Source organism: Accipiter gentilis, chromosome 33 (genome assembly GCF_929443795.1).
Source record: "Accipiter gentilis chromosome 33, bAccGen1.1, whole genome shotgun sequence".
NCBI classification, from domain to species: domain Eukaryota; kingdom Metazoa; phylum Chordata; class Aves; order Accipitriformes; family Accipitridae; genus Astur; species Astur gentilis.
Window position 1 is genome coordinate 18889705 of NC_064912.1, and position 14466 is coordinate 18904170.

At 45.1% G+C, this 14466-nt stretch overlaps 1 protein-coding gene across 4 annotated transcripts in view; it reads right to left on the reverse strand.

Annotated features, from left to right (window-relative positions):
* LOC126034159 (mesothelin-like) overlaps window positions 1–14466 on the reverse strand; it is a 37242-nt gene that overhangs the window by 21111 nt on the left and 1665 nt on the right. The window contains exons 2-7 of one of the 4 annotated variants that reach the window (XM_049791564.1): window positions 13447–13693; window positions 10524–10604; window positions 4105–4298; window positions 1763–1925; window positions 1074–1248; window positions 177–262 (exon numbers count right to left, since the gene is read on the reverse strand). In XM_049791564.1, the coding sequence (XP_049647521.1) occupies window positions 177–219 (43 nt within the window). In that variant the 5' untranslated portion in view covers window positions 220–262; window positions 1074–1248; window positions 1763–1925; ... (1 more) ...; window positions 10524–10604; window positions 13447–13693. Of the gene's footprint in view, window positions 1–176; window positions 263–586; window positions 678–1073; window positions 1249–1762; window positions 1963–4104; window positions 4314–10523; window positions 10605–13446; window positions 13694–14466 lie in introns of those variants that run through there. The other 3 variants (XM_049791565.1, XM_049791566.1, XM_049791567.1) reach the window with 3 other exon arrangements.

Consider the following 14466-nt stretch of genomic DNA (forward strand, 5'->3'; position numbering starts at 1 on the left):
GGCTCACAGATACAGTAATAAGCAAGCATCACTGAAGGCTGGGGATTTAGAGCAACCACCAAAGTAATGTTCAATGGTTTTTCAGCACAATTTCCCCTTTTGAGGATTATCTCAACTACAGCTGCTGGTATGGAAAATCTCCCCGGGACACCCATCACCCTCACAGGAATACTCACCAACCAAAAGGAGGAAGCCCAGCCCTGGGAGTGAAGGCAACATTTCAGCAAAGGTCTTCAGAGTGCCCACACGTGCAAGGAATCACCTTATTTCAGCCAAGAAAAATCAAATATGAATAATACTTAACTGCAAAGCCAAACTCAGAGTAGGAAAACTAAAAGGTGACTGCCTCGCAAGCAAACTTACACATGCCAATACCCTTCACAAAACCTATCTGAAACTAGACCCAAAGCACACAAAAAACTATTGAGGGTCCACTATACTTGGGAAAGCACAGAGTTGCATGCAGAGAATTCAGAGTTAGTTAAGCTAGATTCACTGCTATCGATGCCCTGAAGTCAGGCTCCCCTCTGGCAGAGGAGGCTAACAGGTACACAACCCTGCTCGGAGGGTTAACTGTGGCGCTTACCTCCAAGTCGCTAGTCACTGGTCACTTAGTGTGCAGGGCTATGATCAATCAATTGTAGAGGGCTGCTTTTCACTGAGCAAACCAGGGTGTGTCTCTGGCTTCTCAAAACTACATCTGAAATTACAGGATGAATTTGGAGCACTGGACACACCTACAAGTGCTTGAGAACACAAATGTTTAGCAGTACAAATAAACTTGTGTTATTTGTTAATGCTTGTCATTCCTAGGATACAGTAGGAAACACTGAGCCTGAACCGAGGCTGCCTGGAGTGAGCAGGATGAGAACAGTGAATAGGTGCATTCCCTCCCTGCCCTGCACAGGATGTGTTTGGCATTTACAGGATGCAACAAAAATAAAGCTGTGCTCCCAGAACTGAGCTACTCTAGGACCACCTTCCTCCAGTTACTAAAGAAATGTCTGTCATCAGGAAATTTTGCTTCCGTGGAGCTTGAAATGTTTGGCCCTTTTCTTAAAATTTCTGCTTACCTCAGTCATCTCCACTTGGGAAACCCCAAAGAGAAATATATGGCAGCTCCTCTGCTGCCCAGCCAGGTCATTTTCAGATCACAGGTATGTTGAACTGAGAACTCTGCTCCAGGCTCAGCGAGGTCAATCAACTGAAACACAGAGCTTTCCGCTCAGGGCAGATGAATCAGGATAGCTGAAATCAAAAAATGCAGCCCTATAGTAGGATAGGACTGGTGCAGGCAAATCCCATAGCATGGCCATCTGTCTTATTTCCTTGAAGAACCTTTCCCTGCTGAGGTGCTCAGGGGTGCTCATGGCACACTGGCCTCATGCCAAGGTGCCCAGCATGTGCACCCAAGTGCCATATGGGCTCTTGCATCAGCACCCACTGTAGCAACTCATTAGCACTCACAAGCATGACAGCAACGAGACCACTGAGCAGGAATTTTATTATCCAATGGCTGCAGAATCGTAATCCTAGAGATCCCTGTTCTCCCTATCACCAGAAGTGGCCTTTCCCTCAACAAACCTTCATTTATTTCCTTGCTGCAAAGATCCTAGGACATAACTTTACTGGCTTTCCAATTCCTGCAGGCTGCTCTATTTTAAAAACTAAACAACACTCTTATTGAAGAGATCACATTTAGTTTTAAGGCATCTTTATGCAATAACTGCACGCTGCAGGAGCTGAGGAATGGGTGACAAACCTGCTCCTTCAGCTGAATCATACATGGTGCTGTTCCTCATGATCTCCCCAGACCCCTGCATCAGCAGTCAGGGGGATGTCCTAATTTTGACTGAACTTGTGTTCTCCTCAAGCTAACTGTCAGTCTGTAAGCACTTCAGCAAGAAAAACTTGGCAAGCATAATCTGCAAGAATAAAAAATGACACCTCCTGCAGATTCTAACAAGGAATGGATATTAAAGTATATTCCACCATTTCAGACTTCTTTTTACTGACCCTTGGATCTGACCCCCAAGTCCCTAAGAAAGTACCCACAGTAACTCTCTCAATTTCTCAGGATGCAGCAGAGTAATTTTGCATCCTCAGATTTGAAAAATCTTTGTTTCATCACTTTAATACTTTACAAGACAAGTTTTTCCATAAATCCGTTATGTCTTAGGCTTAGGTTTGCCCCAGTATGCCCACCTATAACTCATATGTTTGTGGCAACATCTAGAATAGCCAGCGTTGACTCACACCACCACCACGTAACCCAAACCTCAGCTCTCTCCACACTCCCAGTTTTCTTACCTCACTTAAGTTTATCACCGATTTTGGAACTAGTGCAACATCGATTCATAAATGTAGTTTGTCTGACTCAGAAGTGCATAGGATGCGCAGTGTGAAACTGACTCTCATCAAGACCTATCCTAAGGTACCCAAATCTACATAAACTTGAAATGCATCATTTTGTAAATAGATTCACAGACTCCTAATTAAAAGCAAGAAGCCTCTTCTCCAAGATATCCAAATGAGGTGTCCTTGAGATGGATGGGGATCCTTCAGTCAGGTTTCAAATACCAAAGCTTTCAGCATCTTGCACCTTTTGGAAATTCGACACTGCATGCAGACTATCCATGACAGAGGGTCACATAAGTTGTTGCTGGGGAGCCCTGGACATGCTGCTGGACAAACTGCAGGTCCATATAAGAGTCAACCAAGAAAGGAACAAAGAGCATGTGGCACAGCAGGGGTTTGCCATCTGCAGCCAGACCTACGGCTCTTCCCCAGGACATCAGGAGGTGAAACGCAAGAACAGGAGAGATGTGAAAAGCAGAGAAAACAACACTGAACCTCAGCTGTGGATGAGGAAACCAGGGGAGGGGGCAAGCAGAGAGTCAGGATTTTCTGCTGGTGTCAGCCAGGAAGTCATGCATACCTAAAGAGTGTGCAGAGCACCCCTATTACGGGTAAAGAAACCAGAGCTCACAAAGGCAAGGAGGAACTTTCACCTGTAAACAGATCGGTACTTTTCTTACGTCTGTCCACAGGGTGGCTGAGCAGAAGCATCCAGTACCTGTCATTTGTGTTCATCCTTTACCAGCTATGAGCCATAAGCACAGATCCAAGAGTGCTAGGTGTGGTACCTACAAGAAGGTCTTTGATTCGAAGAGCATACAGTTGAGGAGATGAAGACAGACAGGGGAGCTCAAAGATAGGAAGACAGGCAATGATTTCAACACAGCAATAGGTGAGCCACTAACACATTTTTGCACATTTCATAGCAAAGCAAAGCTCTAATAATCATAGAATCATTTAGGTTGGAAAAGACCTTTAAGATCACCAAGTCCAACCGTGAACCATGCCCACTAAACTGTGTCCTGAAGTGCCTTGTCTATGCGCTTTTTGAATACCTCCAGGGATGGTGACTCAACCACTTCCCTGGGCAGCCTGTTCCAATGCCTGACAACCCTTTCAGTAAAGAAATTTTTCCTAATATCCAATCTGAACCTTCCCTGGTGCAACTTGAGGACATCTCTCGTCCTATCTCCAGCCACCTTGACAGAAGAGACCAGCACCCACCTCACTATAACCTTCTTTCAGGTAGTTGTAGAGGGCGATAAGGTCTCCCCTCAGCCTCCTTTTCTCCAGACTAAACAGCCCCAGTTCCCTCAGCCACTCCTCATAAGACTCATGCTCCAGACCCCTCACCAGCTTGGTTGCCCTTCTCTGGACATGCTACAGCACCTCAATATCCTTCCTGTAGTGAGGGGCCCAAAAATGAACACAGTACTCAAGGTGCGGCCTCACTAGTGCCGAGTACAGGGGAACAATCACTTCCCTGCTCCTGCTGGCCACACTGTTTCTGATACAGGCCAGGATGCCGTTGGCCTTCTTGGCCACCTGGGCACACTGCTACCTCATATTCAACCAGCTGTCAACCAGCACCCCCAGGTCTTTTTCTGCCAGGCAGCTTTTCAGCCACTCTTCCCAATTAATTACATAGAATAAGGCTGACGTTGATTTGTGGTATTGCATCTGCTCAAGTAAGCCAAGTGAGAGTTACGGCTCCCTAAAATAGGCCTCCAGCTAGAGGATTTTTACCTTTTCGATGAGATGCCACATTCAGATTCACCACTTTGTAGCACTGAAAGCTGGGAACAGCAATTTGGCCTGTTGTTTGGCCTGCACTTTCCAGATCCCATCCTGTCCCAGGCCAGGGACACAGCCACATTAACACAGGAGGCTCAGCACTCCTTAGCATGTCAGTGCAGTTTTCAGAGGACGGTAAGATCACCCTGATGGATGGCAAGAGAGGAGAATGTCAGTCTCACACAAATTGACACAACTCTGGAAAAGCAGGTTTTATGCCCATAATTCAGCAATAACCTTCACACTAACCAGAAGGGATGTGGTCTAGGAGCTTTATTCCTATTATATGAATATCCTTCACAGCATGCAGTGATCCAGGTGGCAACTGTGACTAAACAAGAATGAGATATTTGCAGCCCACACCTGGGCAGATGAGTCTTTCAGGGGACAGAGCCTAGCAGACTCTCAGCTACCACCTCCCCAGAAGCAAAGCGTTCCCTGTCATTAGTCTCACCTGAACCATGTTACCTTCCTAAGCACTGCTCTCCCCACTCTTTATGAACTTTTCTAATTTTGCAGCATCAGGCTTCTCGGCTGCAGTCAAATGGGAACACAAAGCATGTAACAAGAATGCTAGCAAAACTTGCTCTCAGTGGGAGACAACTAGAGATCTTCTCTTATCCGAGAAGAACAGGGGTCTCAGACTGCTCAGTCCACCCCTCACACCATGGTGCAATTGTATATACCTAGGCTGACAGAGGTGTAGCCAGCCTGCCCTTGCATAGGCCTGTGAAGGGGATTTTAGAGCTGGCCTGTAATAACAATCACTTCTAACTGTTGTGGTTTAACCCCAGCCAGCAACTAAGCACCACGCAGCTGCTCACTCACTTCCCCCCCACCCAGTGGGATGGGGGAGAAAATCAGGAAAAGAAGTAAAACTCATGGGTTGAGATAAGAACAGTCTAATAGAACAGAAAAGAAGAAACTAATAATGATAATGATAACACTAATAAAATGACAATAGTAATAATAAAAGGATTGGAATACACAAGTGATGCACAATGCAATTGCTCACCACCTGCCAACAGACACCCAGTTAGTTCCCAAGCAGTGATCCCCCCACCCCCACTCCCTCCAGTTTATACACTGGATATGACATGACATGGTATGGAATACCCTGTTGGCCAGTTTGGGTCAGCTGCCCTGGCTGTCCCCCCTCCCAACTTCTTGTGCCCCTCTAGCCTTCTTGTTGGCTGGGCATCAGAAGCTGAAAAATCCTTGACTTTAGACTAAACATTACTTAGCAACAACTGAAACCATCAGTGTTATTAACATTCTTCTCATACCCAACTCAAAAACATAGCACTATGCCAGCTACTAGGAAGACAATTAACTCTATCCCAGCTGAAACCAGGACACTAACTCAACACAATTACACAGGAGACCTCTCTCTGCCTACCTTCCCTCTCACACTCCTCCCTCTCCGCAAGCTTCCTCTTCACTAAACTGAAAAAAATCCAATGCCTTCACGTCACCTCCCCCTCTTCTCCAAATACATGAATTTCCCGGTGATAGCAAGTGGGGAATGAAGCCCAATTCTGCATCATGATCTCTGATGCACATACCAAGAGGCTAGGGCAGGAGGAGAGGCAATGAAATCTGCAGTAGGTGGGCAGGAGCAGGACAAGTCTGAGATGTGGTTTGTACCACAGGAAAATGAGTCAGTGACTTCTCACCCAACCTGACTGTGCATGTGTAGCATCAAGTATGGCTCAAGTGTTCTTCAGTAACACTAAATTGTACAACTGATTGCCAAGGTGTTCCTGCCATGTTAAGTCAGGTGTGGCAACAGACAATAAATCCTTCCAGATCCCTTCTCCACCACACATACCACGTGCCCTGCTTAGCCCAAAGTCACTGTACTTCCCTCTGTTTTTTATCAAGAACAAAAGGGACTTTGTGCTTTCCCAGGAAAGTCAGGTCTCCCATTAGGTCAGGAGAGCACCCTTACAGGATGGGCCTCAGGCTTTTACTTGCGTAAGTCGGACCACAGCTGAGCTCCTCTGTAACCTTGCAAGGGCCATCGTGACTCACTGGGTCCAGACAGTCCCACCAGTGTACTCCTTTTCATTAACCCTAAACACAGTGCATGACCCAGAATCAGAAGGAGATGTTTAAGAACAGGAACAACAGAGCACAAAAGAAGAAAGCTTGCTGAAGAGAAACCAAAAGGGACAGTTAAGACTAAAACATTGCAGGTGCTGTGAAAATTATATAAAGGCATACTGAAGGCTGAAAGCAAACACACAGCATCTAGCAAAGAAAACCAAACTCTCATAACTGAACAGAAAGGCAAAGGAGGCTACTGGAAGTAAGAAGGTATCTTTCAAAAACTTGAGGTTATTTTTCTGTCTCTTCATTATTTGTCTCATGAAGAAATCTGTCAGGGCCCTGCTGGGACAACATGATCCAGGTATAAAAAGAGGATCTGGAGACATACAGCTCTAAAAGGGAAACTAAATTCATTCTTTGCATCCACATCCATCACACTAGATCCCTTCATTACATGAGTGCATCCAAGAATGAAGCTCCTATGTAGATACTGACAAAAGAGGTTACAGAATAAAATCACACCAAAATGCCCAGACAAGGTGGACTACATCAGAGTCCTGGAGGAGCATAACATGACACAGCTGCAGCGTCCAACCTTTTGCTTGAATTACCTTTGGACCACAAGGCAGAAGGTGATAGACACAACAGCACCTTTTAGAAGGATCTCCAAAGCAGACTGGACAGAGAACCAGAAGGAAAGGGAGAGACATGAAGGTCAAGTCAGCCTAGAGCAAACCCCTTCTCTTTAGTGGGGCAAGAAACAGGCAGGCTTGCTGCTAGAGTCAAGTGAGCTGCGTGAGCCCCTACAAAGGGTTGTGCCTATTGCTGACAGAAGGGGATAAAGACAGAAACAATATAAAGCCTGTGATCTAAGGTATAAACAGCTCCAAGCCCACAAAAATGGTGTTATGATACAGTCATCACTTAGCTCTTCCTTTTGACCTCCCTGTACAGAGCTCAGGCTTACTGGGACTTGGCACACGAAGGAAGACTCCTTAGTAACTGAAACAAGTCTGCGTGAAACCTCTCCCTTTCTTATCTCTCCAAAAATGCAAACAAGGAAACACTGCTAAAAAAAAAGCCCACATGGGAGAACTGTGGCAGTGAACCAACTAGCACTGCGCTCCATGGCTCACTGCTTCCTCTGCACAGCAGTCCTGACCTTGCTCCTGCTGCTCTGGACCAAAACCGCTGTCGCCTACCTGCAGAATCACAGAAGAGAAAGTCAGGACGGCTGTCCAGGCATTCATCAGAATATCTCCTGGCTTAAGAGTGGATCAGTCCTGCAACCACTTTGCCTGGAGCAATGTTATGGGTTGGCAGCCTGAAAGATACTGGGTTAAGGCAGAAGATGTGTTTTTTGAAAGCCTCATCTTGCAGGTGACCTACAAATAAGGTTTTCTTCTTGAACATACTGCTGTGGTCAGTGTCAGTAAGAAGAGAGCTTTAGCATGAACAGGCAACTGTGATGTTTGCAGAATGGAGCATTTTTGCCCATTTCAGCTGCACAGCCACCTTTCTCTGCAAACCAATGGATTCACAGGACCAGAGGGATAGTTCAGACTAGAAAAGGAGCTGACTCTCCACACAAGCAATTAAATTGTACAGCTCTGTCTCAAGGAGTGGCAGATACCAGAAGCAGCCATTGGTTCAGAAAGCAACTGAGCAAAAATCATACCCTCAGATTTATTATCAATGCGAGTATAATTTCAAATTGACAGGACTGATTCTTATCACAGTACAGATCTTTAAAAGAATGTATAAGCACACAGGCTACATCCAGCTACGTGACTGCGTGGCATTATGTGTGCTTGTCAAATGTCAGCTAGAGAGATTTTTATAAACAAGACAATATTTGATTCAACAAGCACCTTGTCTCACCTCTGTTTGCTTAAGCGTTCAGTTACCAGCAGGGAATATGTGAAAGGAAACATTATTGGCTTCAAGATGTTACTGCGTTCACACCTACAAATGCCAGTGGGGTCACCAGAACCTGACACTGAAGGTTTGTATTTTACAGCTCATGCAAGACGGTCTATCCTCACCTGCCCGCACTAACAGAATCACCTGCCCGCACTAACAGAAGCAGCCTCAAGCAAAGGCGTAAGTTGGAAAGGAGGAGAGAGGAAAGCCAAGGGTCTGAGAGACCTGCCTACTGTCAAACACACTGAATCCTTAGTCTCCTCAGGACTAAAACTCAATCCTGATTTACTCCCTGTTGCAGTAACTCCAGAGCAAACCCTGCTCTGGCCACATGGCACTCCGAAAGCTATTCTCTGCACACTTTTAAAGGAAGTGTCATGGAGACTAACACAAAGGCAGTGGAGATGATTAAGACAGGATAAAAAGGCCAAATAGCATCAAATACCTGTTTATAGCTGGAAGTAAAACCCAACTACCACATTACACCTTCCCAGAGGCTTACACAAGAGATTTTGCTTGCTTTCTACCTCCCTCTCTCCTCTGTAATCTCCTCTGTAACTTTTGTGTTGCACAAAGTCAAAAACCACCTACATCTAACACTCAAATGCTGTCCTGAATTACAAGCCCAACCAAGCTAAAAAAAAAGGTAATTACTCTGACATCTGCTTTTCTGCTCTCAACAAAGTTTCTGTTTATGCTGGTGACCAACTGGCTGCACTAGAGAGCAGAAGCGTTGTTTAGCAATGCCCTAATCCTACCGGTTTAGCTACCTATCAGGACAGGCTCTTGAGGCTACTATGCCTGTTGGAGGCACTCCTGACACATCAGCAACCAGGAGTAAGAAGCAAGACCAGTTTTAAGGTCACTTACATTATTGGAAGATCAGTTTTCAGCAAGAGGAGGCTCAGAGCTGACACATGCTCCCAGAAACCCAGCCCAGCCCTGAAAGGCTGCTCAGGAAGAACCAGGCTATGACAACACTGGCCCCTCAGCCATCAGTTCTGTCTGTACCATGGTGCTCACAGCATTAAAACTATTTGGCACCTAGCACTCCAGGATCAGTGCTACTGGTATCAGCTGCTGGGCCATGTTCTCACAACTCCCACATCCTTTTGTTGAGCAGGTCCTCCCAAAGCACACACTTAACCTTCCAGAGGGCCAGGCAAGAAAGGGTGAGGTGCTGTGGGCACCCAACAATGCTCCTGCCCCTTCTGTCTCTGTTGTGAGTATTGTCAGCACTTGGCCATCGCTACCATACACTGAAGTGCAGCAAAATATAGCTGTAATTGACAAACACTCCTTATTCTCAAGTACAAAGAAGCTCTCCCTCTGTATTTCATAGCTTCAAGAAAATGGTCTCCTGTATGAGTCAAGCATAGCCAGCTAAGAAACTCTGTGTGATCTCAGTTACTTCTCCTTACAGCAAGGCTGACACCTTGCGATGCAACAAAGCAGTCTAACCTGCCCTCTCCTTTATATATAAATATATATACACACGCATCTTTGTGCACATAGTCACCTATAGTGGGTAACAGGTCATAAACAGCCCTAAGAAAGAAGAGGGGGAAAAAGACAGAGCCCACATTATGAAAGTCAGAGATCCAGCTCATGAACCGGAAAGCCTAACGCAATTTCTAGCATGATTAAGACCCATCTCTCACTCTCCCTAAACCCCCATCAGCCAAAGGCCACCAGCCCTAAACACTCTTCTTAAGTACCTTCTCCCCCCACCCACTTAGCACCTTGCTATGCCAAGCACCTGCAAGGGATTTACTTCAGTTCACTGTATCCAGCCTTGTCCTGCCCCTTGCAGTGACCTGCTCTGTAGGGTAAGACAAAGAAGGTTTAACCCCTTCCTGCTGCATGTATGTGCCTGATGAAAAGTAAATCTGTACCAAGCAGGACAATCAATAAACCTGGCTGAACATCATACTCAAAATAGCACATGGAGCCACAGGCAGGCAATTTGCCTGGCTGTGTCCTTATTTTCCAGGACAGGAAAGGCAGGAGAAATATAGGACAGCAAGCAACATGTTAAAAATTACATGGCAAGGTCAGAGCTGTAGAGAGAACTGGGGAGGGGGAAAGTAACAAAAACACTGCAGGGTCAGTTCTTGTTGTTCCTGCCTCCTGCAACCCATCAGCCCTCCAGGTACCCACCCATAAGGGTCACTGCACTAAGCCAGCGGAGCTGTGTGCAGCCCTGCTGCCTCCACGGCACCTTTTCCTTGCTTTTTGGGCTCAGGACATCCATCCACCAGCACGTCCCTGGGACCAGGCTGCGACAAGGAGCATACAAGCACCAGAGGGCACCAGGAGCTCAACCCTGGTAAGCCACCAGCTCTCTCCTGGGAGTCTCTCCTGCCACCACTGGAGGTCTCTGCTAAGTCACTCACCTGGGGAAAGCTGGGGGAAGAAGCCGTTTTAACCAAGCTGGAAAATATCACAAAACAGTATCCATTCTTGTGGAAACTCTACTGGAAAATATTCAAGACAAACGTTAGTCATTTCTGGTAGGGGGTTGGGGTTTTTTTCAGTCATGTATTCCTTTACTTCTGATTTCATTCCAACTCAGAACAAAAACACATTTTGAATTGTGACTTTATTCTCATAGACATAAATGTGTACCCTTCACAACAGCCCTCCAGACAAATGACCACATGGCCACCATTCCTGTGTCTCAGCTCCTGACCCTCCTGTATGATCCAGCAAGTTCTCTCCTTCTTTATGAGTATCTGCTGGGGACATGTCAAATGAATAAAAGTAAATATCTGCCTCCATAGCTGTATTCGTGCTAGAACAACAGTTTATATGGAACTAAGTGGGATGGACTGATGTTACTGTTAAAGCTGATTTAAACCTAGACATGGAAACTGAGTAATGTCTGCAACAGCTATTGCCGAAAAGATTTAACTGCTAGTGAAAAAAAAAAGTGTCTCTAATTAGTGCTGACTTAGCCTCCTTAATACAATGATTCTTCAGTCTATACTGTAAATCTTTCTGTGGTGCTTGCTTATCCTCTAGTTTTATATACTTACATTATACATCTAACAATACATTGCCCTTTGACTTGCCAAGAAAAAGTCCTTCTCCATCCCTAGAATAAAACATTGCTTGGCAAGAGTCTCTAAGTGTCTTGAGAACATGGTCTAAGAAAAAGTCACAGTTAGCAAATCAGACATTGACCAATAACTCACAAAAATTAGGAAACAGCCCAGACTGGACAAGTTGAGAAAAAACTGAGCAACTGAGGGCTTTCAGAAATTGGCCACTCAGGGCCACCTTCAGTCAATCCTTGTTGAAAATGGGAAACGGCTTCTCAGTGGATTTGATGGAGATTTGAGTCACCAATTGATTTTTAATTCTGGGCAGGGTGTTCTGTGTCACACCCTTCTAATACTGATGCCTTTGCAGGGCAGGAACTCACTCAGCTCTCCCACACCCAAAGGTGGCTTCACAAGCATGCAGCACCTTCACAGCAGAGTAACTTTGCTATAGCATGACAATGCAAAGCAGGGAAGAGACCACCTGAGTCCCAAGCCTGTGATCCCACAGGCCACATGCCTGCACTAAGGGCCAGGGCTGGATTCTGTAATGTAGATACCACTTTGACAGATGCAAAATCCAAGATGCTTTTGTTGTAACTCCAGCAACGCAAAGGAAACACTTATCTGTATGTGTAATGGGCTATCACCATGTAACAGAGCTATCTGAAATATTTCCCAAGTGTTGTCTTATTAATTCACCTTTATCAATTACATAAATTCAATGGGCTCTGGAGTTATGATGTGGGATTTGGCCATTTATTTGTTAACTTTAGGCAAACACCATTTGGAAACATTGTGTTCTGCAAAATGCAGACTGCACATGACTGTTCCCCACAGCCAGCCACAGCCTTAATATAACAGCAAACATGGCCCTTGGACAACCCTTTTACATGTATTTCTTCTTAGTTTAAAGTTTCTGATCTTGCTACCCCAAAAGAGATGGCACAGTTGACTCTTAACACTGAGCAGCCTGGAAGATACACTCTCAATCCTGGCAATACTTGAGTGTGGATCCTATAACACAATCGAGATACCTGAGCCAGTTTAATGTGTGTGCTCGCCAGGTCAGTCCTAATGTATCCCAGGTATTCTCCGACTCCCATGTCACTGTACTGGGAGAAGGTCTATGCCATGATTAACTACCTTCACTGCACAGCTCACCCTGCACTCTGAATGTCATGGCAGCTGTCTACATGCAACAGAGCTGAAAAGCAGAGAGGAGCTCTGGTAAATACTAGACAACTTCTTAAGGAGAGATCTCAGCTTGGGGCAAGCTGGTGACCTGCAAGGGGCAAGCTAGATAGGGACAGGTAACTAAAATATTTAATTTTTTTACGACAATGCTGCAAATGTTCCCTTAATAGTCTCTTTTGATTTAAATGCTTATTCAGAACGTCAAGCCATATTGATGGTTTTGCTCTTCTTTCTACCACAGGTAAATCTGACCTCATTACCCAGCATGCTGGTTAGAGACGCAATACTGAGGACAGTATTACTAAAGCTGAGACATGAACTCAAAAACTTCTCCAGTGAAAGCTGGGCAACCTGGTTCCAGCAGCAGCTGCCCTTATTGCTTCCTGGTATGAACAAAACCCATCTGGGATGGCTGCAGACCAACATCTCTTGTGATTCCTGTCAAGCAATGCGAGTTTACCATGACTCTTAGGGTTATGGCAGCACTGCAGTTAAAAGCTAGTGTTTCAGCTGAGACTGCCACATTTTCGATTTCTAAGACAGAAGGACTGAGCTCTGACTCCCTTGCTGTTCTTTTTATTAGCTGAAACCAAACACTGAACCACTAGGCAGGAATTGCACAGACATCTTCCAGGTCACTTAATTTGCTTGTCACTGTTGGAAAGCTGTGAGCAAGTCCCATATATTCCAAAACATTTTTCTGTTCATATAAATGGAAATATTCATGAGCCTCTTCTGTGAAGTCCAGTTAAGAGATTGACAGCCTCAGGCACCACCCAGGCCATGCAGAAGGCTGGAAACAATGGGCCAACTTCCTTAAAACTCCAAACAAATGCAGTTCATTTCTGAAAATGTCCTCTTATTTCCCAGAGTCAAAGGATTCAACACTGCTTATAAGTCCCTTTCACCTTCCAACAAAATCGACATATATAACAGCTACATTAAAACCTGCCCGAGCCAATAATCACATTCCACAGGTAACAGTGCCAAAGGAGTAGAATAATTCTAAAGCCCAAAGGATAGAGAGTTATCAGAGAGTTTGTTTCCAGTCAACAAAATATCAGTCATAGGTTCCTACCTTCACTCAGCTATCCAAGTAGCTGGAGCTGACTTCACTAAGCAGGATTAGAGCAGGTCCAGACTTGATTTAGTCTCCTTGGAGCTGGTCCTGTCTGTGGGTCCTACTTGCACTGCAGGGGGATATTTCCCAGAGTTAGAATTGGCTCCAATATAGTATCTTAATTCAACAAATAATCTAAACCAGTTAACACCCCCTAGAATGGTGTCCTACTTCTGTGTCTTTCATTAGCATCATCATGGCTGCCCTGAAAGGACATAGGTTGTCTTAGTTTGTAACATTGCCTTGTCAAAAGACCTGGAGTTTTTTTGCTCTTTCTAGGGATTGCCTGTGACATCCAAAGAGGAATGAGAAACTGGATTGACGTAAATCTTGGGAAATTCATACAACAATCATCCACGCAAGATATGGTCTGCTTCAATGCCAAATTTAAGGTATTGAGTTGAAAGTCTGTACAGAGTGATCAGCAACACCACAGTTCATTCTTGGTAACAATGTGCTGTACTGGGCTTCAGAGGAATTAAAATTTCCGACACAAAGGCCAAATCACAGCCCAAGAAGCCTTCAAATTTGCCTCCAACTACCCCATCAGGGTCACCAATATATTCATAGGCCTTAATCCAGAAGAAATTAACCTAAAACATAGTAAAATTGAGCACTGCTGCTAGCTCTGCCTTGGAGACACCACCACCTCTGTATAGAGCAGGGCCAGGTTCTTGCACAATCCCGCCTGCATTTTGCCTGGAAACAGCTAACAAGATCCAAGCATTGCTGTACAGCTTAAAAGTCTCTATTATGTAACTACTGAATGAGCAACTCCACATAATTTTGTATGAACATACCTAATTCTTGTATTCTTATTTTTCTCGTGTAGGAACTAAGTGCTCAGAGCCTGAAAGATTTGCTGGGACCTAATTTTGGGTTTCACCTTGAAGCAGGATATTGACAACAGCCATCAGCAGGTGAGTGAAAGAGGACTTAGGGGTTACCATCAAGTTTTCCCTACTACTGACACCCTTG